General features: G+C 39.5%; 2 protein-coding genes across 3 annotated transcripts in view; one reads left to right on the forward strand and one right to left on the reverse strand.

Moving 5' to 3' along the window:
* OLFML2A (olfactomedin like 2A) overlaps positions 1-3,630 on the reverse strand; it is a 35,485-nt gene extending 31,855 nt beyond the window's left edge. Inside the window, exon 1 of the mRNA XM_023590220.3 lies at positions 3,541-3,630. The gene's annotated coding sequence lies outside the window, so the exon portion shown is untranslated. The remainder of the gene's footprint in view (positions 1-3,540) is intronic.
* Positions 2,327-26,199, forward strand: part of NR6A1 (nuclear receptor subfamily 6 group A member 1) — a 266,007-nt gene continuing 242,134 nt past the window's right edge. The window contains exon 1 of one of the 2 annotated variants that reach the window (XM_058302400.2): positions 2,327-2,594. In XM_058302400.2, the coding sequence (XP_058158383.1) occupies positions 2,495-2,594 (100 nt within the window). In that variant the 5' untranslated portion in view covers positions 2,327-2,494. The remainder of the gene's footprint in view (positions 2,595-26,199) is intronic. The other variant, XM_058302399.2, reaches the window with a different exon arrangement.

A 26,199-nucleotide genomic window follows, 5' to 3' on the forward strand; every position in this document is an offset into this window, starting at 1 on the left:
CTCCCATTACAAACCAGGACACTGAGGCTCAGAAGTAGCATGCCTGAAGTCATACCGTTATTAAGTAGAAAAATCTGATCTATTGTTTATTCATTCTTTCACCTATTTGGTAATTATTCATTGAGTGTCTACTATATGCAGGCCCTGTGCTCAACAGTTGGGATTATAATGATGAGAGTGAGAATTAAGGGATGTAACTCATCAGGAGATCAGGGAAGGCTTTGGAAGATGGGACAACAGAGCCGGTGTCTGAAGGATGAGCAGGAGTTACTTTGGGGGCCTGACCTTTTAGCTGAACCCTTCTGCCCATCTGCCTTAGAATTCTCATCTGCCTCTGAAACCCCAGGGCTGCAGGAGATTTCTGCAGTGCCATTTAGCCCTTAATTGGATCTCCAGGGATGGGAAACTCACCACCTCCAGAGGCCTATGATAGAAAGGGAAGTTCTGGCCCAAGGAAGGCCACGTGGTCCTTACACATCTTAGTACGCAGAGCTGAGGAATGGCCCTAGAGGACCCTTCTTTTCATCCCTCCTCCCCTCAGGTTCTTTGGAGGCTGAAGGGACCCTTTTTTAAAAGGGCCATCTCCATTATCATTTTTCCCTGCCCTTGGGAGGTGTCAGGCCTCTAGGGCTGGAGAATGGTATTAGAGAAGCAATCACCAAGAGATCAGTGGGCACAGATCTCAACAGAGCCATGTGGGAACACAGAGGGTATCTAGTTATCCCTTGGTGGATGATATTAAGGAAAGCACTCTGAGTAGATGATACTTGAACAGGATCTTGAAAGATGAATAGGAGTTTGGGAGTGAGATAAGCAGGCAGCATTCCAACAAGAAGGAGGCAAGTTCAGGCTGTGGTGTCTGACCCACTGGGGACTGGAATCCTCCTCACTTCTGGAATACTTCATCAGTGTATGATAAAGACGATACTGGAGCTACCTCATAAAGTAGGTGTGAAGCTTAGATGACATGACGTTAATGTAACTCTCTTAGAACAACGGCTAGCACAGATTTAGGAAGCAACATTGGTTAACCAATGTTGGTAAGGAATAGCCAGCGACAAGTGCAGGGAAGTGGTGTAAAACATTCAGCCTAACAAGTGAGGAAAGATGTATGGTGAAAAATGTTGACAGGGGTTGGGGAAATACATGTCAGGATGAGGATTTAAGCGGGGGGTGGGGGGGGTGGGGGGGTGGGGGAGGGGGGAGCAAGCAACGACACAGACACATGGACAAGCCAACCGAGTGGCGGGAGATAGGAAGTATACACTGACCGCCAGTGAGGAAGCGGCGGGATAACGTGATAGAGACAGGCACAGCACCAACGTTCTCGTTCTTTGTCTCCAAGCAGGCCAGGTAGGGCTTAGATTCTGGCGGCAGCCGCGAAGAGGTTTTCCCTGAGAGGGTCGAGGAAAGCGGGCGCCCGGGCAGGTTCCAGAGGTTGGAGGCCGCGCGCCACCTGGTGGCTGCGGGAAGTGGACTCGGCCGTGAGCAACTCAGACGCCTCAGAATCCCGAATGCCGGGAAAATGAGGCGGGGAGCAGAGATCTCCCAACTGGACCCCGTCCCTACTCCACCCCTACTTTACAGATAGCGAAACTGAGGGGAGAAGAAGGCGAGCGAGGCCGAGGTAACAAGCCTCTCTTAGGGCTTCAAGTCATCTGGACGTGTCTTTAATGGCACTAATGGTCCCATTTTTTGGTTTGCCCATCTGTTCTATGGACAAGGGGGGAAATGAAAGACGAGGAAGAGAAACTTTAGCATTTCCCGCCCACCCGGAGGTAAAAGGCTTTAAAGACCTCCCCGGAAAGCAGAGTTTTATAGACCCATTTGCATACGAACGCAGTCTCTTAGAGTTAAACGCCGGTCCTTTAATCTCCGGTCCAATTTGCCCTGCCGCGGCGTTGGAAGGCCCTTCCGATTACCTCTAAACCTCGCCCCCTAGGAGCCCCGCCTACAGGGCTGGGCTTCGTTGCACGTGCACCACCGGTTCCTTTACAATCCGCCTCCTAGGGAAGACTCATTGTCGGGGTGGGGGGGATAAAAGGAGTCGTAGAGAGCCTTGACCTTGTATAAATCACAGTAAGAGCAATCCCTGAATTTACCGCTTAGCAAATATTTGCCAAAAGTATTGCTAGGGTTTCTGATATCTATAAGCCTTGGCTTCCTTCTCTCAGGAAGGCTTATACTTCCTGTCACCCCTTCAGCTGGTGGGTTCCCGCGTGGTCGGCATCGCCGGATGGACTCCAGTTCCCAGCGTGCTCCGCAGGGCCGTGCGTGGCAGCGACGCATGACGTCAGGGGAGGGAGCTGGCCAGTGCTGAGGGGGCGCGGTGCGCAGGGGCGCGGAGCCCGGCGGCTAGCGGCCCAGAGAGCGCCGCGGCCGGGAGCCCGCCGGCCCCTGACAGCCCCCTCCCCCCGGCGGACGACGACGACCACGACGACGGCGCCGGTTATGGCGGAGCAGCGCAGCCAGCGCGGGCCCTGAGCTCCACCGCATGGAGCGGGACGAACGGCCGCCCAGCGGAGGGGGAGGCGGCGGGGGCTCGGCTGGGTTCCTGGAGCCGCCCGCCGCGCTCCCTCCGCCACCGCGCAACGGTGGGTGAGGGGCCCGCAGAGCCCGGGCTGAGAACTGGCCCCCTGTCCCCGACCCCAGGGACCCTCCCCTCTCACCCTAAGAAGCTGCAGCGCCTGAGGACCCCGGCCCCCTCAGTGCGGGTCCTCAGCTCGGTCGTTCTCAGGGCTGACCCTGCCTCTTCTCCCGCGTCCTCCTCAGCGTGGACCCTCCTCCCTCTCCGTCCCCCGTAGTGCGGACCCTCCCCCTGCCGGGTCCCCTCCACACGGACCTACCCCTCCGGTACCCAGCCCCCCGTCCCCGCAGCGCGTCCCCTCCCCTCCCCCCGTCCCCGCAGCGCCACCCCCCACTCCCGTGCGCAGTGTGGGCTTCCACTCCCCCTCGGGACCCCTCGGCGCAGGGCGCTCCCTTCCGCCGCCTTACTCCCCGGGGTCCCCTCCGCCGGACTTCTCCCCCAAAGGGTCCCTTCAGCGCCGAATCCTTCCCCGGCCGCCTAGTCGGTCGCCGCCCAGCCCTCCCCCACGCGGGTCCTTGACCCTCCGCGGACGCCCTGGCCCTGCGAGCCGCCGCCACTCCCTGGAGCCCTGCGTGCCCTCTGCGCCTCACCATTCGAGGTCGCTTCCCGTGCCGTCCCCGTAACAGAGCCTCACCTCTGCGCGGACTGCTGCTAGTTTGGTTGTTTTTTTTATTCCTTTTTCGAACTCCCCCCCCCCCCCCCCGCCCCTTTCCTACCCCGCACTCCACTCCCCCCCCACTGCAGCCCACCCTCTGTCCCCTCCCCCGGCTCAGCCCTTCTCCCTCTTAGACGACCTCTTTCTGCTAACTCTGATCTCTACTCCGACCCCGTGCTCGGGACACCTGCCTCGTTGTGGCTCCCTTTCCCCGCTTCTACCGGCCGGACCCGGTCAGCACTTGCCTAACTCAATCCTTTTCCGGATTCCGGACCCTGGGGCCTGGAGAATTCCTCACCTGGCCGGGCCCGGCCCTTCCTCCAGCTCTTCCCCCAGCCCCCACGCCCGGGCCGAGTCCTCAGGTTCCTCGGGGTTGTCTCCGGGCCATACTCGTCCTCCTCGCGCTTACGCCTTCTCTCTGCGGGGTGTTTTATTTGTATGTGTTTGATATTTACCCCCTCGGTGTTTCCGCGGAATGTTTTTATTGGTAACGTGTAAGGAGCTTTTGTGAGGTCGTAAAAGGTGAACTTTTGAACTTGGAAAGCGCCCTGGAGCAATTAGCGCAGCCGAAAGCCCCGGGAGGCCTGCATTACAAAGGGTGCTCGTACCGGCCGGCCCACGCTCGGGCAGCAAACCCGATTTATTTATTTATTTGCCCTGCCTTCCACCTTTCACATCTCATTTCCGAATAAAGGGCAGGCTCTCAGAGATCCGTGCCTCCTCCCCTCTTTGCGCCATAAACTCGCAATTCTCTGAAAGATCTAGGACCGAACTGTGTCCGTCTAACAAGTAACAGATTTCAGATTGAATGCAAACACCCGGGACAGTTAGGAGGCACTAAAAATTAATTGCTTCAGCAAGAAGTTTCTGAACCACGACAGTGTCCTGGCAGGTGTGAAGAAAGTAACCTGAAAATAGGTCACTTAGGCGCTCAATTGCTGAGTGAGGAACTACAGAAGGGGAGAAATATTGGGATTGATCTGTGCCTCCATACATTTATTAACTCGTCAAACACTGCTAATTTGGTGGAGCTGGTGTGTTTTGTTTTGTTTTGTTTTGTTTTTTAACCAGTTAAGGGAAAAGTCTTATTTTGAAGAAAGCATTGATGCTTCATTTGACATTGCTGACCAAATAGTGATATATTTTCAAAACTTTTGCCCTTTTAAGATATGTATGATGTGTGTATCTGGGTGGCCAGCTGTCCCATGGGCTGTCTTTGGAGACTAATTTCTGAACATGAACATGCGAATATATTTGAAATTGATAAAATCCCAGTCACGAAAGGAGGAGCCTGGAATCCAGTTAGGGTTGAAGGAGACAGTAATTCTTTAATGCAGGGGTTCTTAACAAGGGGTTCATGAGCTTGAATTGAAATAAAAAAACAACAACAAAACACTCTGTGGGGATGTGTTGGTGCTGGTGTGATATATTTATTAAATAATACACAGTATAGTGTGGACTTAGTAAGGGGTTCATGATTTTTACATGACTGGCAAAGGAGTTGTGGAACAAAAAGGTTAAGAATCTCTGCTTTAATACTTTTGACAAAGGGCAAAGCATTTCTTTAATGCTTTTGATTTTTTAAGCTAGTTTGTGTGAAGATTTCGTTTGCTATTAATATTTTTATGTTGTAAATTCTGATCTAAAATTTACCTTGCTGGCTTCTTACCCAAGTCCCAGATCTATCTTATAGTCTATATTAGATATATGCGTTTTCTTAATGCTTTCCCATGTGTAAATACTTCCTGTACCCACCTATGCATAAGAACAAGATGATGGGTTTTACTACAGACATTACTTTCAGTTCTACTTGAGAATACTATTGAAAGGGAAACCTAGGAATTGCATTTGTTCTTAATTATTCATTACTGCATTTTAAAGAACTCTGGTAATTGTAACTCTTAATCAAATTTCCCATTCATAGTGGTTTCTTCAATTGTCCAAACCATTTAAAAGGTTAGTGAGCAATCCATTTAGGCTAAGGTAGCTTTAATATTTTATCAGTCCAATTTAGTGCTACAAATATTTCCTTTTTTGTTGAAAACACAGTGGGAACTTTTGGTAGACCGATGGCCTTAGAAGAAAATAAATGAAACAGACTATTGTGGGATTTTATTTTTTAGTGTAAAAACTATCATTGTGCACTGTTTTATAATTTATGTTTCATTAGCTTTTATGAACTTACCATGCTTAACAGAAGTATTCCCTGCCCCACTCCCAAAATAAGTTTACCCTTGAAATGGTAAGGACATTTTTTCTTTTTGCTTCCTAATTGATAATTTTCTTCAAAAGTAAATGAAACTGCTTAAGTTCTAAGCAGAGCAATGAATTTTTTTTATCCTAGTAACTGATTTTCATTTTGAATGAAATATCTGCAATAGATAACTATCTAGATAGAAGGTCTTTTGGTTTATGTCATGAAGAAATAAACTGGAGGTGGAATTTTAGAAATGTTTTCCTACCAGCAACACCCTTAATGCTGAATTTACAGTCTTTTAAATGATTGTTATTCGGTCAGAACTGTTACCAACTGCACTGACACCCTTCCAAGAATTCCCAGTGCTGTCTCTGCTAGATATTTTCAGTTGTTGTTTGTAGGGTTGCTTTTAAATTTAATTTTTATAACAAACATGAACTCATTTACTTCCCTTTTGGGGTTTCAAAGGAAAAGGAATGATTTGAGGAAGCATTTGCTGCATATTGCTTTTGTCTGTTTTATTTTAAGAGAATGAGGGAGTAGACTTCTAAATATTTAAAATAAAGGAAGGTTATACACCATTTTAAGTAATTAAAAGCATATTTTATATCATTACACTTTGGAGGAAATGGAGGAATTTCACAAATAACATGTCTTTTTTTCCTGCGATGATCATTGCTGTCCAAATGTTTATCCCTGTCAATAAAGTAGCACGAGTTTTCCCCAGGAATTTGACTTTTTCAGGTCTGAGACTTTGAGAACTAACTTGATTCTGTATCACCTCAGAGTTTTCTGCTTTAAAAAGTAATGCATGGTGTACTACTGTTTTCAGATATAATCAGCACAGTTTTTAAAATTGGGCTATTTCACCTCCAAAGAACACTTAAATCGACAAATGGTGATTTTGAGCAGCTGAGGGAGAGATGACTACACTTCCAATATCAGATGTACAATCCATCAAATTCTTTGGGAGCATTTCTGGTCCATGTAATCAAAATACGATCATGACATGTTTTCTAATCTATGTCATTCTGAATTCTATAACAAAATGGTGTTTATATGCATTAACTCATGAGAGGAAACTAGATGGGTAAGAGAGGGGGAAGCTAATAATAAAACCGATAAATTTCCTAAAATATGCCTAAATCATGCATTTTCATGTTTTTAAAATAATTTCTTGCTTTCTCAAATTTTACCCCTTTTCCTGGGTTTGTGGTGCAGAGGTATAAAATAGACTTTAGATTAAAATATCGAATTTTAAGATAATAGAGGATGGTGGGTAAGAATGCCAACAGCTGCCATAGTTTTGGTAAGGGACATTCTTATAGCACAATTCTAGTGCTTGTTGTGCATGTTGGCTTTAAATTGCTAATGATACTTAGAGGTTTTGGGGATTGGGGCTGGGCTAGTGACTTTCACTTTGCATTAAGACACCATTACTTCATTTTTTACGGCTAAGTAGATATTTGCTTGTGTTGCGTAAATTGGTCCATTAATGAATTGTACTCAAATGGCAGCTTATGGCTTCAGAATTTCAAGAAGTCAGGATTGATCCTTCCACATTAGGAGACTTAGTTGTCAGCAAGCTCATTTAGCTCTTGGGAGCCTTCTCATAGTTTTAATTTCTTATGTTTATCTTTGCATTGCTAACAAGCTAAATGACACTTCTCTATTCAGTATTTTTTTTAATGTATTTAATTAAAAATAAGTGTTCATTGTTGGTCACATCTATTAAAAGTAGGACAGTAAAAGTACCTTGTTTTGTGGAATCAGATTCCATTTATATGTGAAAAAAGGTCAGAGTCAGAAAAATCAAAGTTCTGAATTAACGGATAAACAAGGTTGCATTTCAAGAAAAAATATGTGTCTTTGAAACAGTTTTAAACAAAAGGTAGCTATCTAATATTCCCTCACAAGTAGCTACCCAATATACCCAACTCTTTGAAATACTTTGAAAGCATTTCCAAAATCAACAAGTTAAGGAAAATGTTGGATTTCAAATTTTTATAATCTTAAAGTGAACTTTCGGAAAAAAAATTCAATTTAAAAATTTTTAAGTTTTTCCTGACTCAGATAACTTCTTAAAGATTTGATACTGAACAGGTAATTATTTTTCTGGTATTGAGTTTTTAACACCCAGTTAGAGCAGAAGTTTCAGGTTCAGCTGCATTTAATCTTAGTTTTAGAAAACATCTCTGGAGCTAACTTTGAAATGCAGTATTTCTAGAATCAAGCTCAGCCTCCTGTTTATTACTTGTTTTCCAATATGGTTTGTCTTTACAAAAAAACACAAAAACTGTTAGGCTGTAGATAATGGAAAATTAAAAGAAAACTATTGTGAGATGTCTAGCCTGCTTTTCGGTGTGGTTTAGAAATAACTACAGAATATTCCTTATTTGAAGGAATAAAATATTTATTTACTCCTTTATTCTTTATTACCTGTTGTTAAACAGCAGCTAGCATAGAACATCTCAAGAAAAAAGATATTTTTCACTTGTTCCAATTATTTGAATAAGACTCTAGTAGTGTAACCTGGTAATTCTAATTAACGGTGATTTAGTTTGGGAGCAGACCAGGATTTCCTCAGCTGGCTGTTGGGGAGCTGAATTGCCTTTTACCCCGCCCCCAGCTGCACCAAATCTTTTGATCCCCTGGCTACAGTGTTTGTTATTTGAGAATGCACACCGAGAGAAAATAAGTTGTGAAAATAGCCTACTTTGAGGGTTCACTTGCAATTTGGAATTTTTGTTCTTAAAAAAATTATGGAAATATTGAACTCTCAACTTTTTATCTTGAAGGATAAAATTGATCAAGTTCACATGTCTAAGGAAATTACTGAGTTTCTTTAAAATTGTACTTCTTGCTTAAAAATTGTGGGGCTGCATTTAAATATTGACAATTGTGATTTCAAAAGAGAAACTATTCTAATTATAAATTCACAAGAAGCATTCAGGTGTTTTGAATTTTTGAGGGGTGTGTCTTTGGAGGAAACAAGTTAATTTTTATGCTATGAAAAAATTTTCCGTCAAGGTCGTTTGTGGTTTCTCCATCAGTATTACATAAGTTCAGAAAGAGAATCACAAATTCCTATCTTATAGTAAATAAATTCTACAATTTGTAGTATTAAGAATTAACCTTAAACAGTATCTTCAAATGATGAGGTCTTAGGATCCTGATTGCAAATGCTATACCCTTCAATTTGTTGTATCAGAGAAGAAGCTATTCAAGCATAAACCACAGATGGCAGTAGTAGTATATTTTTCTAATTTCTGATCTGATTCTTGCCTTTTGGTTGGTGTCTAAGACACTGTTGATTAGTCAACTGACCAGTGTAATGTTTCCAAAACCAATTCTCTAGGTAGCAACATGTAATGTATTCCGGAAACAAATCCCAGCATTTGATTTGTAGGTATACTCTGTGGGTGGTTTGAGCTAGAATAGTGACATTGTTCTCACTGCCCAAGTGAGAAATCATAAAAGGAATTTGGTAATAGTGATAGAGGGAATTTTTATAATAATAAGCTAGAGGATATTGAATTGTAGTGGTGTTATTATGTCTGCAACAGACACTTGCTTGAACAACTATTAGCATTGGCAACAGTTTATAATTCACTAAAAAATATACTCAAGAACCATAATTTGGTTGAATAGCCTTCTCAGCTTTGTATTTTCAACTCCTCACCATAGTTATATGAAATTAGTGTTACATTTCATAAATTCATGGAATTTTAGATCTGTTTATAAATGCAATTCAGAAGTTTATGAGCAGGTTCTGCTTGCTCTTCCAATCTGTCTTTCCAGTGCCAAAATTTCTGTTTTCTTTTATCCTCTAAAAATTTTGAATGAAATAATTAAACCTATTCTTTAAGTTCCTATGATATTTTATCTACGATGGTTTCTTTGAGTCCAAAAGAAACATCTAAGGTATAGTCCATAGTTTTAAGACCCAAGAAACATTTCAGTAATGAATCTATGACCTACTTAAGGGATAGACTAATTCAGTGAAGGGAACTAGCTTAATCTATATCTAATTTTCATTTTCAAAACTAATTTGATTTAATTCATGTGCTCATTTCAATCCTGAAGCTGTATCACCATGGAATAATTGAAATTTCTTTACCACTTTTGTTAATTCCTTATGTGTTACTGGATCAGATGCAATGTTCTTTTTTTTACAGTTAACTCCAGTTGTAAACTACAAATGAATTAGTACTTAGTTGGGTTGTATTATTTTCTACCATCCATCATTTGTTGACCATTCATTACTGGATTGTTTGTTTCAGGCTCCCTCTCTACCCATTAATTGAGTCCTTAATAATTATTGTTTTTAAATTTCTATTTAGAGTTAATTTTTTTTTAAGATTTATTTTTGTTATTTCTCTTCCCTTCCCTGCCTTCTGTTGTCTGCTCTCTGTGTCCACTTGTATTCTTGTCAGCGGGACCTGGATGGAATCTGTGTCTCGTTTTGTTGTGTCATCTTGCTGCATCAACTCTTGGTGTGTGTGGCTCCATTCCTGGGCAGGCTTTCACGCTGGACAGCTCTCCTTATGGGGTGCATTCCTTGCACATGGGGCTCCCCTACGCGGGGGACACCCCTGTGTGGCAGGGCACTCTGTGTGTGTATCAGCACTGCGCGTAGGCCAACTCATCACATGGGTTTGAACCTTGGACCTCCCATGTGGTAGGTGGACACCGTTATCCATTGGGCCAAATCCGCTTCCCCTTAAATTTGTTATTTTTTAAAATATCTAAATGGGTGGTTTTCAGAGTGTGGTCTGTGACCCTCTGGGAGTCCCTGAGACACTTTCAGGAGGCTCTGGAGGTCAAAACTTTTTTTCTTAATAATACTGAGACATTATTTGCCTTTTTTACTGTGTTGACATTTGCACTGATGTTGCAGAAACAATGGTGGCTAAAACTGCTTGTGCCTTAGCAGAAATCAAGGTACCAAACTGTACTAGTAGTCATTGTACTCGTCTCCATGCAATCACACTTTTTTAAAAATAAAGTTTTATTGAAGTATATCATCAATACATGAACATACATAAACAATAAATGTATAGTAAAATTTGTGAATTTACAAAACAGACATGCGTGTCATCACAAGGCTCCCATAATCTCCCCACCACCAGCACCTTGCATTTGTTACAAACCCTATGAAAGAGCATTGTCAAACTATTACTACTAACTATAACCCATATCTTACATTTGGTGTATTTTTCCCTCAACCCACCCAATTATTAACACCCTATATTATTATATATTTGTTACTGTTCAGAAGAAAACATCCTCATAATTTTCCTGTTAGCCACAGCCCATCACCCACCACTGGATTCCCTGTGTTGTACAGTCCCATGCTTTGTACCATCTATTTAAATTGTATACTCAGTGGCTCTCATTTTCATCAGAGATTTGAGTTGTTATCTTCTCAATTTTAGAACAGTTTCATTACTCCAAAGGGAAAAATCCCAACCCCCTTACATGTCCTATTGTCCCGTAATGGTAAGAAAAAATACCTCTTACCATTGCTGCAAAAGATTACAATATTATTGTTAACTTTGCCCATAAGTAATTTTCCTTTGTCATTATATTCTTAGCGCTTTGTGAAAGAAGGATATTCTTATATTTATACTATTAACCACAATTTCATCCACTACCAAAATCCCTATGTTATATATTCCCTAGATGATTCTCCAGTTTTCTTTTCAATTGACATTTCTTCCACAGACTAACCCTTTTTAAAAGCCATTTTCACTTAATAGCCTTGATGAGATAGTAAAAATTATTTTTATTAAATCTCATCCCTTGAATACATGCATTTTTGATATTCAGTGTGGCAAATTAAGTACACACAAAGCGTTACTGCTGCATACAAAAAAAAGGTTATTTTAAGCAAAAGTGCTTATGTGATTATGTTGTGAGCTGAACTAGCTGTTTTTATTTTTTTATGGGACACTATTTTGACTTGAAAGAACAGTTGAGAGACTGTGATACAGACTTGGGTATTCAGCAGAGCATTTTCTTGAAAAACAGCTTATCATTCCAAAGAAAATGGACATTTAGAGCTTTGGAATACTTGTGCCTGCCACTATGAGCTCGGCTTCCCAATACTTAATGCCTTTTCTGATCAAATAGATGATGATCCTAACAAATGTGAATTTTTTACATTATATGTGTCAACAGTTGGAGGATCTACATATCTCAGTGAACCAGAATTTTCTTAATGACCTATACATGATGTTACAGAATCCTTCATGGGTAAAAGACCTGTTTAAGATATGGTAGTCCAATGGGATTTTAAGGTAACAGAATGTACAAAGTTCATTTATATGGTTCTAGACTCCATACTGAACTAACCTTTAAGAAACTCCCACTTATTGAGATACCTGATTTTTCTGCCTGTACATTAACCAAAACAATATATAGCAATATATTTAATGCAGAAGCAGATAGTCAAGCTGCCAGAATTAAGTTGGTCATTAAAGAGATAAGTAAAAATGTAAAAAACAATGCCATTCTTTTCAATTATTTTGTTTTGTTTCAGGAGGTATTGTTATTTTTCAGAAAAAAATGTTATTCCTGTTAACATGTAATTTATTATTGTTAGCTTAAAATGAATCAATAAATATTTTAAAGTTTCTTAGTTTAATTTTCCAATATGGTAAATATTGGTAGATATAACCCATGAAATATTAGTTCTTTTAGATCCTCAATCATTTTTAAAGTGTAAAAATGGTCACACCAAAAAAAAGAAAAAAGAGACCACGCAAATCAAAATATGTGAGAACCCCTAGTCTAAACCAATGAACTTAATGTGTAAGAAAATGTTGACCTCATCAGATACTGTTCTTAGTACTTTTTACTTTGGGTTTTCCTCTCCTCTTCCCTTCTCTTCCCTTTTCCTTCCTTTTCCTCCTCCTCCTCTTTCACAATGAAGCTACCTTTTATTGAAAATTAGTTAATAGCAATTTGTTTTCTTTGCTTGGAGCTAAATGAGTTCTCTGTTAAGACTTTTGTTACCTGTTACATGATACGTGTTGCTTAACTGTTAATTATCTTTTGGCAGCAGTTTTCCAGTAGAACCAATTTCCTCAGCAAGGGTAGACTTAAAATTGTGAAAGTAAATCTGACAACAGAAAAAATAATTTCTTAAGAGTCATTGCTATAAAAGAAAAAGTCATTGCTATAAAAATAATGAAATATTTATAAACGATAAAAATTCTATCTGCTTTTAACAACTTACATCAAGAATAGTTTTCTTGCTTGTTTGCTTTCCTAAGTCATGTTTGGCATCCACTGAGCCTTCAGAGCTTGCGATTTTGGGAATGCTGTTTTGTAGATTGGTTTGCTTTTAACCTTGTTTTCAGTGAGGCACTAATAAAATCTGTATGGGAGAAGCAACTCAGCTTCTGGTCTAAGAATATATCCTTTTATGGTAACATTTTAATGTAAGTCAGTTACTGTGTTGTTAAAAAGTTAGGGGTTTACTCTTTAGGGTAGTTGTTAGGTAGAACTCATTTTGTAGTAAGCTTGCTGGCTAAAGAAATGTCGTTTAACAATGTGGATAATGATAAAGAGTTACTGGATCAGAATTTAAGATGAAACTTGATAGGCGATGTAACATCAGTAAGGTATTTGGGCTTCCTTCCTGAGAATTATGTAATTTTCTTGATGTTCTTGGAGTTTCATGTAATGTACCTTTTAAAGTATTTTTGTGTTCTGGGGAGGGGGGGGGGTTTGCAGCTTAGTCATAAAGAAACTAAGAATGTCCTTTTTAATTTTAATGCTTGGATTTTATTTCAAGTGTCAGATGAAGTCTTCGAATGCTTTCTTCCTCAATTGAGTTAAACCGTTTTAATCAGTAAACCTAATAACTGAGGCTTTTTCTCTTTTTGTTTCATATTCCTGCTGTACTTTTTTTTTTCTCTCTTTTCTTGCTGTACTCTTGAAATCTAACCTGTCAGGAGATTTCCTCTTCTAGCTTTTCAGTCCTTCCCCCAAGATGCCTTTTTTAGCAGGACAATAAACCACCTGGGGAAAACCCCCCATTGACATCCATTTAGAGGGCTTTGTTTTTGCAAGTGGCAGAATTCCTCCTAGCAGAGCAGGAATGATTTTGGTTAGATGGTGGGAGAGGGAAGGAACCAGGTCTCAGGAATCTTGCATACAAAGATCACAGCTATGTGACTTTGTCACTTGACTTCTCTGGACTTTAGTTTTCTCATTTTATAATAATAGCAGCTAGTGCTTGTGTAGTGTTTCCTATGTAATAATCTAAGCACCGTTTATATAAACCCACTTATTCTCATAACCTTATGAGATGTCTTATTATCATAGATGAGAAACTGACACCCAGTGAGATTAAGCCCCAGGTTTTGCAGGGAGTAACAGCATTAATAATTTGTTTCCTTGATTTAATATTCCTCTTGCCACATACACACTCTTTTTTTCTCTAGTGTTTCTAAAATTGGATGTAGGGTTATTAGGATTAATGACAATCTTTGTAAAGTGCCAAGCATAATGTCTGCCCCAAACCAGATACTTGAGAATCCAGTCCTTTTATAGTTGTTGAAGCCCAGAACCCTACTCTTGTTGATTAGAGTCACAAAGATCTCCTCCTCCAGTTGCAAATGACTTCACTCTTTCTCTAATGTTGGCTTTAATAAGTGATTGACCAGAGAGCAATTTTGCTGAATCAGGAACAGTCCTTGGTGAACCTAAGGAGTGCTAAAAGAAGGGGTTTCAAGCTACTCAAGGCACGAATACCATGTCTTTTTATCTGTACCCTCAGAGTCAATCATAGGGAACTGGTGTTTCATGAATGTCCAATGAGTCAAAACAGGTCAGGACCTGATTCCTTTGCTTATATCAGAGTACTTTGAATCTGAATCCTTTGTTGATAGAGAAAGTTACAGAATATAAGGGATGTAATTGCACTTTTCAGCTCTGGAGAAAATTGAGCTAATATCTTAAGTCAAGCAGTGTGTTGAAGCTAAACCCAAAGATTGATAGGCCCTGCTGGAACCAGAAATTGCAGTTTACATTTGGAATTGTGGTCCTTCTTGTGACTAAAGTTACTAGATACACCAGATTAAGACAAGGTGGCTAATAAATTCCTGGCAGTTGGCTTGACTGTGTTAGGTAATGCAATTTAGGAAAAGATAGCTTCTTTCCCTATACTTTTTTTTTTTTTTTTAACGAGGTACAGAGGATTGAACCCAGGACCTCATAAATGGGAAGCAGGTGCTCAACCACTGAGCTATATCTGCTCCCCTATACTTTTTTATTTCTGCCACACAAAGCTGGCTTATATGAAAATCCAAGAAGGTTGATATGGCCGTTTGAAAATGGAAATTTAAGAGCCAGTTGTCCAAAGTTTGTAAAATATAGGAAGTGATTTGTAAGCAGAGACTGAGAAAGATGTGAAAGAGGATAAGCAGTAGATTATGGGAGCAGCATGGTTTGAGTAGGAAAAGATGTCGGAAACAAAGCTAGGCACATTTGAGGGGAGGGGGTATGAGACTCAGAGAGGAGTTGATAAGCCTGGATTATGCCTGGTTTCTGATTTTACTCTGTCACAAAGGCATGTGTCTGTGGGCCCACCTGTAAAATGAAGGGACTAAATTACATAATCCTTGAAGGGATTTTCCTTTTATGATGGAATGAATTTGGGTAAAAGAGGTAGTTGTAGTTTAGGGAAGACTTGCCTAATGCAAATAACTATTGTACTCACAGCTCAGATTCTCTGGGCTCATTTTTATTTCAGATATAACGTTTAATCATCCTTTAAGAACATTTATACTTATACTCTTTCCTTGTTTTGATTTTGGAACATCTGCCTGCTTAAAGTTTGTAGGATCATTTAATTTACATGTAAATTCCGTTCTCTGGGTTAACTTTATAGACATGTTTGCTATTAAAGCTCTGATGTTATAGTATGTCAAGATGAACTTGAAATTAGATATAATATTCTTTTCTTTTTAAACATCATTTTTCTTCCCATTTATGACCCCTTCTTGCCATACTTTTTGTTTTGTGAGTACAAATTCATTCACCCAGTTATTTCAGCATTTTCCCTCTTTCCTTGTAAAGGGATTTTTATCTGCAAAACTCATTCAGCATTGAGAAATCCTTATCCTCTTATGCTTAAATGTCCTTATTGGAGAATGTGGATTCATTAAGGGAAATTGCAAAACAGAGGGGAAACCTCCTTAAATGCTTCTGGTGGTAAAAGAGAACCCAGCAGGAAAGGGGCAGCAATGCATGGGGGAGGGGTGAAGTGTGTATGTTTGGTGGTGGTGGTGGTGGTGGTGGTGTGTTGCAGAGGAGCGGCAGTCGAAATATTCATCAATCATTTTACTGGCACCAGGAAACCAATCAGCCATTTAGAGGGAAGAACTTAATCAGTCACCAATGTGGGAAATTACAATTGGTTTCCCACCAAAAAATATTCCTTTATATGCTGATAGATCACATCTGAATGATAGTTGTACTGGCAGAAATTCAGGGCTGATTGCAAGCATTTACTGAAAGAAAGACTGCGACAAAGAAATGCATTTAATGTTTGAAGAGAAAATTTTCTGTCTGCTACAAGCCTTTTCAAAATATTTCAAAATAAGTTTGCTTTTGATACAGTAGGCCCAGTAATAAAAAAGTTACTAAGAATTTATGGGCAATACTAAGTGTGAAATGCTGTAAATTTATCTTCCAAGCTAGTTTTAGGAGCATAGATGGGACTCCTGGTTGAGGAATAGCCAGTGTTTTCCACAGCCTTGTTTGGAAACAACCTGAGAACATTATCTAAGGGACACATCCTGAGGACCACATTCTTGGAAAACAGTTGTAGGTATTGCATATAAATAAAAGCAGAAGGGATTTAGCCCTATCTTGTATTTAGGTTTAAAATGATTGTGATTTCTCAACATCTGTGCCTGTGGCCCTTAGGTATGTTCTGTTTAAGACTAATGTTTTTTAAAATAATAAATGCATGTCACTGTAGGAAATTGGGAAAATAAAGGAAAAAATTATCCTACCTCCAAGCAATTAAATATTAACGTTTTTTAATGTATCTTCTAGACATTTTTCAAATTCTAAATTCTTGCTCGTTGTGATCATACAGTATATACTATTACATAGTCTGCATTTTAATTTCAAGCTTTTTCTCCTGTTATAAACATCACTCATTCAACATGAATTTAATTAAAACTTATGATAGCTTTATGAAAGCCCATTGTTTTTCACTATTGGACAGTTAGATAGTTTTTATTCTTTTTACTGTTATAAACAGTGCCTGGATCATTCTTATGCTTGCTTCTATTTTGGTTTATTTCTTTAGGATAGATTTTTAGAAGTGTGTCTCCATCTCAAAGTATATTCCCCAACAACCAATTTATTTTACACGAAGATAACCTTGTATACAAACACCTAGGACTGTCAGCAGTACTTATTACTTTTTAAAAATAAATTATTGGTACTTAAGGAATTTTTTTTAGATTTCTGGCACCAGTCCTCCTACACATATTTCTAACCCCCCACTCTCACCCCCACCCACCAATTTCTCTAACCCAATCACAAACTGCTTAGGGATTCTTCTGAGGCTCTTTTTCTCCCTATAGATTATGGGCAACCGGTGGCAAAGACTTTATGGTTGCCTCTAAAAATCTCAGGGGGATGTTTGTCTGCCTGCCTGCCTGCCTCTTCCAATACAACTATATCACCTTCTCCAAAGTCCTTAATATGTCCTGAAACTTAAAGTTGTGTGATAGGAAATAAGGTACATGAAGAGAGAAGTTAAGCTTGCATTCTTTCAGAAGTCTGCATAACTTTGGCATGGTTTCCTCAGTAGCTGGCTTCTATCCTGATCCTGCACAGGGTTTGATGTTGAAAGGACCTAAATAAATTCTTATACAAATTTGAAAAGCATTCACAATTTTCACCAGGGCTGGTTTCAAAATAGAAAATAGGAACATATTAGGAGTCTAGCTATTTACAGTGTTGGATTAAAGTATAAGTCACATTTACTAACTAATCAGATAGGCTTCTAGTCATTTTTAAAGTTTACATTGATTTAAAGTAAACAGGGAGTATTTGAAGATATCTGTTCTTCTTTGTGCTCACCACTGGTGGTCAAAGAACTTGTAATTTGCCAAGACAGTTTTTTTATAATGCTTTTTAAAAAGAAAGTGAATAAGCCAGATGCTCTTTCCCTTAGCTTATACCTTGTACATACCTCCTCAAATCCTTGTTAGTAATTAAAAGCTTTGAGATGACCTTGAATCTAACTGAACTACAAAAGCTGTCTTGAGTTAAATTTATAGCTTTTGTTGATTTCAAAAGAGGTTAGGTAAAATTCTATTCTATTTGCTAAAACATTTAACTGTAGCCTTGGCATTATTAAAGTGCAAAAGAAAAGCCCAGAATGGACTGCAAAAATAATTGTTATATATTTGTACTTGAAAATATTTTTGGTAGGGTGGTATTTTTTCAAAAATGCCAGTTTACTATTTCGATTTGCTGGAAAGATCTGTCTTTTCCCCATCTTAACATCAAGTAAAATTTTGAACCCAAATGGGTATCAGAACAATTTTTTTTTTAAATGGAAATGCTCTAAAATAATTCTTTTTTAAAATACCAGTTTAATTGGTTCTTTCAGTATTTTACAGGAGTAGAACTTTGTTAGTAAACATTTCTGGTTATACCTAGGTAGTGTAAAAGTAAAAATATAAATATTTTTAAAATGCTTCAATATATGGGCTACTTTATAAGATCTATGGACAGAGAATTTTCCTCCTTATCAAAAAGGGCAGATATATTCTGAGTTGTATAGAGAGCCTTATTTATAGAAGGAACCTTGAAATTGTTAGCATAAGAAATGTCAGGTTTTATGTATCCATAGGTCAGATAAAACATGTTCTCAGCATCATAAATGTGATAAATTTCTGAAGAATCCAGCAGTAAGGCAAATTGTGTGAGCAAGCACTATTGTCATATATAGATCTTGTAGATTTTAGGATTATTTTAGTTTTTGTTATTTACTGAGACTAGACTAGTCATACTTTGATCACAATAATTGATCATAAAATGATATGCCTGTTGTGTGTGTGCGCGTGTGAATGAAAGGAAAAAGTTGTGATATACAGCAGGGATTGCCAGTCTGAGATCCCTAAAAATCGTAATAGGAGTTTCTTAATTTCAGTCTTGCAAAATTTGGTCTGAAATTGTGTCAGTGATAAGACTGCCCAGGTCAAGTAAAATAATAAGATTTCTGAATTTTTTTACTTTGGCCTGAAATTATGCAATTTTAATTTGATTTTCATTTATTTTTAAAACTTTGTGTATAACTAAGAAAAAACATTTTCTATTGTCATGTTTTCTTTTTTAATTTAGTGACAGTTGATTCTTCAAATACAAAAAGGAATTCTGTACTCTTATTGTTTTCATGACACTAATTATTCAAGAAAGATTTGGTTCTGAATTATTTTAAGTAGCATCTTTAAAAGTCTTCATAAAAACATTTTGTACTTTGAAAGAAATTACAAGGAATTTTCTTAGAATTTGCAGTTATGATGACATGCAGACCTGAAGATAGAATAGTTTTTCAATCAGGGGGCTTCTTGAATTGATTTTCCTATGTCTAATTTATTGTACTTTGTCTCTACTAGGCAGATCTTTGAGTATTTACTGTGGGTTCTTGATAAATCATCTGGTGTACCTATTCCTAATAGGTTTATGTTTTTTTAAAAGATTTGTTTATTCTGCTCTGCCCTTCCCCCCACCTGCCCTCCTTGTCTGCTCTCTGTGTCCATTCTCTGTGTGTTCTTCTGTGTCTGCTTGTATTCTCATTAGGCAGCTCTGGGATTGGTTCCTGGGACCTTCTGGAGTGGGGGAGAGGTGATTGTTCTCTTGTGCCACCTCAGCGCTCTGTTCTGTTTCTTATTTTCTCTCCTCTGTGTCTCTTGTATCATCTTGCTGTGCCAGCTCTCTGCATTGGCCAGCACTTCTGCACGGGGCGGCACTCCCATGTGGGTGGCATTCCCATGCAGGCCAGCACTGTGTGGGCCAGCTTGCTGCACAGGCCAGCCTGCCCTCACCAAGAGGACCTGGGCATCAAACTCTGGACCTTGTATATGGTAAACAGGAGCCTAACTGATTGAGCCACATCTGTTTCCCATCTTCTGTATCTCTTTATGTCTCTCCTCTGTGTCTCTTTTTTGTTGCACCATTGTGCTGTGCCAGCTCTCTCTTTGTGGGCCAGCTTGCCACACGGGCCAGTTTATCTTCACCAGGAGGCCCTGGGCATCTAACCCTGGACCTCCTATGTGGTAGACAGGAGCCCAGTTGTTTGAGCCACATCCATTTCCCTCTAATAGGTTTTTTTTTTTTTTAATTTTTTTTAAAAAAAAGATTTATTTATTTAATTTCCCCCCCTCCCCTGGTTGTCTGTTCTTGGTGTCTATTTGCTGCGTCTTGTTTCTTTGTCCGCTTCTGTTGTCGTCAGCGGCACGGGAAGTGTGGGCGGCGCCATTCCTGGGCAGGCTGCTCTTTCTTTCCACGCTGGGCGGCTTTCCTCACGGGCGCACTCCTTGCGCACTCCTTGCGCGTGGGGCTCCCCCATGCGGGGGACACCCTTGCGTGGCACGGCACTCCTTGCGCGCATGAGCGCTGCGCATGGCCAGCTCCACACGGGTCAAGGAGGCCCGGGGTTTGAACCGCGGACCTCCCATATGGTAGACGGACGCCCTAACCACTGGGCCAAAGTCCGTTTCCCTCTAATAGGTTTTTAATTCCATGGGCTAGACTGTTAGTAGCCCAGTGTAGTGTATGGTGAGCCAAACTTGGTTTTTTATTTTTATTTTCAAAGAATTTGTTGTGACACCATATATAAAACATGAAAGTTGCCATTTTCACCATTTTAAGTGTATAGTTTCCTGGCAATAATTATGTTTACAATGTTGTATTTAATATTTTAACAAAATTTTCCTAATACCTGGCATAAACTAAAATATATGATCTACTTCTCTGTGGTACTTTGAACCCAGAATTTCAACCCAAGGCTTAGCGAGGTTAGGGAGATTTGTCAGCATGCCTTGTTATGAAGTAACAAAGACTTCACACCAGGAGTTTGAAATTTTATAACCAAGCTTGTGTGTGTTCTATCTAGAGGAATTTTACCACTTAAATTGTAGATCATAAACAAAACTTATTTACTGTATTTTAGAGTAGACATTGAACTGTTTGTATTCTTCCTGTTAAAAAGTTTTTGTCCAAACCAACTACTTAACTGAATTGTGACTTATCAACTCTATTATAATATGCGGAATGAGTTTAGTTAGTACTTCGGTATGACCCTATCTTTCTCTGAAAATTATGTAGTTAATGGTTTGCCTTTTTTCTTAAACTGAAATTTATTGTGTGTCTTGTGTGCTGAATACTTTAGGTGCAGCAGTCTTATAAGGAGAGTAACGTTATTGTTGTTTTGCAGATGGGGTAGCTGAGAGCAGTTAAATGACTTGGCCCAGGGTTCACTGGTAGTGATGGAATTCAAGTCCAGGTCTCTCTGACTCCATGGCTCACACTCTTGGAGTCTCAATACCACTTCTGGTAGAGGAGGATCCTAAGGGCTGTTTGTAAGTTTGTACCTTAAGAAGTTTAGTATTTAGGAGAGATTGCTTTAATGGCAAATGGATTAATTAAAACCAAACTTCATAGTAATGCCCCATCCGTTTTTAGCCCTGGACAAGTATTTTAAAAATTGCTTATTTATGGGAAGCGGATATGACTCAAGCGATTGGCTTCTGTCTACCTTATAGAAGTCCCTGGGTTCGATTCCTGGGGCCTCTGGTGAAGGGAGGGTGGCCCGTGCTGCCCTGGAGAACTGAGAATAGACAGCGCAAACAACAAAGGTGTGGAGATAAATAAAGTAAAATAAATTTTTAAAAAATTGCTTATTTAAAGATCTTTTTTTTTTTTAAACTGGTCATGATTTTACAAAATTATATGTTTATACATTTCCAAGGAGAAGAGCAAAGTTGGGAGTCAATTTGTAATATTTGAGAAAGATTGTCTTGTGGGCTTTAGTGTGCAGAGCCTTGCCAAAAGGAAGGCAAAGAAGCAAAGAACCCCTTGCTTCAATACTGACCCCAGGCATGTGATGCAGAAGCAGATCACTCTGTATAGAATGGGAGGGAATTCTGATACTTTATACCTTTTAGGAAATAAAGCAGAACAACATTAGTCTGCTTAAATACTATTTGGAACAAGGTGAGGTGTGAATAAAAGAAACTAAAAACATGAGGGCATAACAGTGGTAGGAACTATAAATAACCAGTAAATATACTCAACTTCAATTTCCAGGTCAGCTTGCATTTCAGTCAGTATGCCTTGTTGACTTTACATATACCCTGTTCTAAATTGATGTCATTAGCCAATATTTGCTTCTGAAAATTATGGTTACTTTGGCTTATTTAGGAATGTGAGGCATATTCAGGGAGATGATTGTTCAGGTCAGATCAGAATACTTGTATATCAAATAATGATCTCTTACTCTGGGAGTCCAAATGCTCTCAGTATTCTGTTAGTTTTGAGATATAGGGAAGTAAGAAGGCACCTCTAACATTTGCTCTATGGTAAGAATGGCTAGAAGAGGATCTTCCCTCTAAGCCAGTGGAATTTATAACAGGTACTAAGAACTATAAGTAAGCATGTTAGTACATTAGTAGAGCTGTTACTCTAGTGGGTCAAGGGCAGGGTAGGCATCTGTAGCTCCTAAACATGCCCAAGTCATTTATTTCACTGGTGCAGTGATCCAAAATCCGAATGGTTGACCCAGAGGTCAGTTTTCACGTGAATACTGCAGCCTCATCAAGGGGCCAACCTCTCAATAATAGCATTGAGTGATGACTTAATAAAAGGTCCTATTCTCTGTGCACAGAGTGGAACAGTTTTCCTAGAGCTGTTGCAAAGTGGTTTACATTTTTTAATCAAGAAGTCTCTTTCCCAAGTGCAGTTATATTTGTGCTTTGGAGGGTGAAGATCAGAATGACTAATAATAATAATAGTGGTTACCCTTATTGAATATTTACTATGTGCCAGGTACTGTTCTGTGAGCCTTATGTTTATTATTTCATTTAATTCTCACAACAGCCCTATGAATATAAGTACTGTTGTTCCCATTTTTAGATAAGGGAAATGCTGAAGCCTCTGGGACCATGGTTAGTGTTTAAGTCACAGAGAGATGCTACAAATATCTTACTCCCTTTATTCAATTTCTTTCTTCTGTAAAATGGGGAGTAGGATGGGATGGGAGAGCTTAGGGGTGATTTATAAGGTTCATTCTAGTTAAAAACAAACAAAAAACTTTAAATCTTGGCAACTCCTTAACGCTTCCTTAAATGTTAACACTGTGATTCCTCCCCTCCTTCAATAGACAAACCTGCAACTATTGATAAACTCAGACTTTAGAACTGAAAGGGATCCTAAGAACATTGGCCAAACTTTCTTTTTCTATAGAGAAAATGGAGTCACGGAGAGGGTAGGTAGATAACTCAGCATTATACTCAGAATTCATTAGTACCAGAGCAAGGCTTATTGGTCAGGTGTCTTGCTTCCTTAGGTATCACTTTATTGATATCTCAATACTAGGAAATGGTTTTAACATCAAAGCTGGTATAGGCTTTTTCATCTCAGTATTAAGAGTTTGGAAGTAGGGATTTTTATACTACCCTTTCAAAATTTAGGGTGTGTCAGGGAAATAAGGTTGCAAAAAGTAGCTGAAATGACTAATTTCAATTGTTGGATTTGTTTATTTTTGTAATTTAGGATCATGACTGTCATACTAAGGAGTTGAAAAGGGGCAAACGAGTTTCGAATGGATTGGAAAATCTTTTTTTTTTTCTTTAAGATATTATTTTTTAAAATTAATTTTTCTCCCCTTCCCGCCCCCCGCCCCATTTGTCTGCTCTCTGTGTCCATTCGCTGTGTGTTCTTCTGTGACCGCTTCTATCCTTATCAGTGGCACCGGGAATCTGTGTTTTTGTTCTGTCATCTTATTGTGTCAGCTCTCTGCGAGCATGGCGCCATTCTTGGGCCGGCTGCACTTTCTTTGGCGCTGGGTGGCTCTCCTTACGGGGCGTACCTTGCACCTGGGACTCGTGGGGCTCCCCTAAGGGGACACCCCTGCGTGGGGGGGCACTCCTTGAGTAAATCAATGCTGCGCATGGGCCAGCTCCATATGGGTAAAGGAGGCCTGCGGTTTGAACTGCAGACCTCCCATGTGGTAGGCGGATGCCCTATCCATTGGGCCAAGTCCGATTCCTTGGATTGGGAAATCTAAACTCCAGGAAGTAAGAGACAAAAGGTGTCAGGGAAAACAGTTATAATAGTCTAGGACTTTAGGGTGATTTGAAGACTGGAACTAGGTCTGTGGAGATGAATGAAAACAACCCACGTTACTAATTAGATTGATTGTGGTGGGGAGTTGAGGGAGGTTTTTAGGTAAAGTGAGAGCCTAGGAAGAGTCTTTGAGGATCTCTGACTTGGCAGATGAGAGTTGGTAGTACTTAGGAACTGAGTGGGGAACACTGGAAAAGCTGGTTTCAAAGAGAAAACAGGTTCAATATGACATCTGAAATTCGATGGCACTTATGGAGTATCCCAGTAGATAATGATAGTAGGTGTGTGGTTCAGGAGAGCAGTCTTATTTGGAATTTAAAGTTTGGAATTCATCAGTTGGGAAGTGTAGGGAAAGCCGTTTGTGGGAATGAGAGTACCCAACCCAGAATGAGTGGGTAGTATGTGTGCCAGTTCGGGCTATTTCATTTCTTGCCCTTGACTTCATTTAGGAAAGAATATGTCAGATATGGTGTTATGGGTCCCCCCAAAAGATATGTTTAAGTCTACCCCCATCCCCGAATATGACCTTATTTGGAAATAGGGTCTTTGAAGATGTGATTAGTTAAGATAAAGCTAAAATGGTGGATTAAGGTGGGCCCTAATACAATATGATGAGTGTCCTCATAAAAAGGAAATGTGGACACAGAAACAAAGAAGGCCATGTGAAGACAGAGGCAGAAACTGGAGTAATTCATTTATAGACCAAGGAACACCAAGGATTGCCCACAAACACCAGAAGCTAGAAGAGTTGAGAAAGGATTCTCCTCTATAGATTTCTTGAGAGAGCATGACCCTGTTGATGCTTAATTTCAGACTTCTAGCCCATAGAATATGAGACAAAAATTTTCTTTTGTTATAAGCCACCCAGGTTATGGAAGGCAAACTCTTAGATAGTCCTAGGAAACTAATATTTTCAATGGCCTGTATAATCTTCTTCTGTTAGAATATGACCACCTCTGGGTGAATGAAATATTTGCCAACAGTGGGCAAGAATATCCAAAAGATATATGTGACTTACTGAATATTATTGGCAATCAGTATTTACGTTCTCCCTTTCTTCCCTGACTAGCCTGACTCCAGTACCACATTTGCCATTGTCTTTTCCAGTTCCCCCTAAGAAGAAATAAGTGCTATCTGTCCACTGCTGTTAATGTCTCCATTAGTGTATTTACTTTATAATTCCTTGTATCCAGTTTTTTATCTTCCCTTCTAGATTGTATGAATCTGGGGATGATAGCCAGCTTTATCCACCTTTGTATACCTTATGTAATCTGGCACAATGCCTTGTACTTCATGTTGAAAACACTAGATAAGTATTTGTTGAATTTAATTTTAGAATGTAGGGAAGTTTAGAACCTAAGAAAAAGCTAGTTTTTTTCCCTCCAGTAATCCTGTTTGTGGAATATCCTTTGTATTTTTGTAGTGCGATAAACATAGTTTGGTGGTGGTTCTTCTATCTTGACTCATCAGGTTTTAATAGTTGTGAAAAACTTGAAAAAATTTCTTTTGGGATTATTTCATAGGTATGATTAATTAGCTTTGTTTTAGATTTGAAAGATCCTGGGATGAAAGGTTAAAAGATGTTGTATCTCTCTGTTTCCACACAATAGATTTTTGAAGCTGGGAGATGGGAGATGGTACTGAGCTTTAGGCATTAATGACTAACTAGAATGTCAGAAAGATTATAGTGCCCAGAATCGTGTTTCTAATAAGACAGTAACTTAAAAGTCATTTAGAGAATGTTGGTGTTTTTTTCCCCTTCAGTTGAAGTAGTTGATGTTTCAGAATTCAGTGAAATCATTTTGTTCTTAGATTTTTTTTTTATGTATGTGTTTCAATAAAAACAGTACATTTTCGATCAGAAAAGTAGAATGGAGAAAATAATTAGCCATGATGCCTACCCTTAGAAATCACTGGGAAAAAATAGACTATAATGTGCTTTTCATATGTGTGTGTGTTTGTGCTAGAATATTGCTGAACTCATCCTGAGAGTTCAATTTTACATCTTGTTTTCTTTTTTCTTATGGCATTTGCCCATGTTATTTTTTATAAACCCTTGATAAACATTTATAATGTTCCCAAAATACTCCATTGAATAGGTGTCCCCTAATTTAATTAAGTGCTTTCCTGTGGCTCAACAGTTAATTAAGTGCTTTTAGGCTGTTTGCAGTTGAATTGTTTTATTTCTGACCATTTTGGGGGGAATAGATTTTTAGGATTGATCCAAAGGGACAAACACCTTCAAGACCCTTGATATCAAGAGCCTTGTTCCATTTTTGGGTGGGTGGTTTTCAAAGTAAAGAAAAGGTACACTCTGCTCCTTGTGGGAATTCTCTTTGATTGCATCTGCTCCTGTCTAATGGATTTCCT

Source organism: Dasypus novemcinctus, chromosome 8 (genome assembly GCF_030445035.2).
Source record: "Dasypus novemcinctus isolate mDasNov1 chromosome 8, mDasNov1.1.hap2, whole genome shotgun sequence".
Lineage (NCBI taxonomy): Eukaryota > Metazoa > Chordata > Mammalia > Cingulata > Dasypodidae > Dasypus > Dasypus novemcinctus.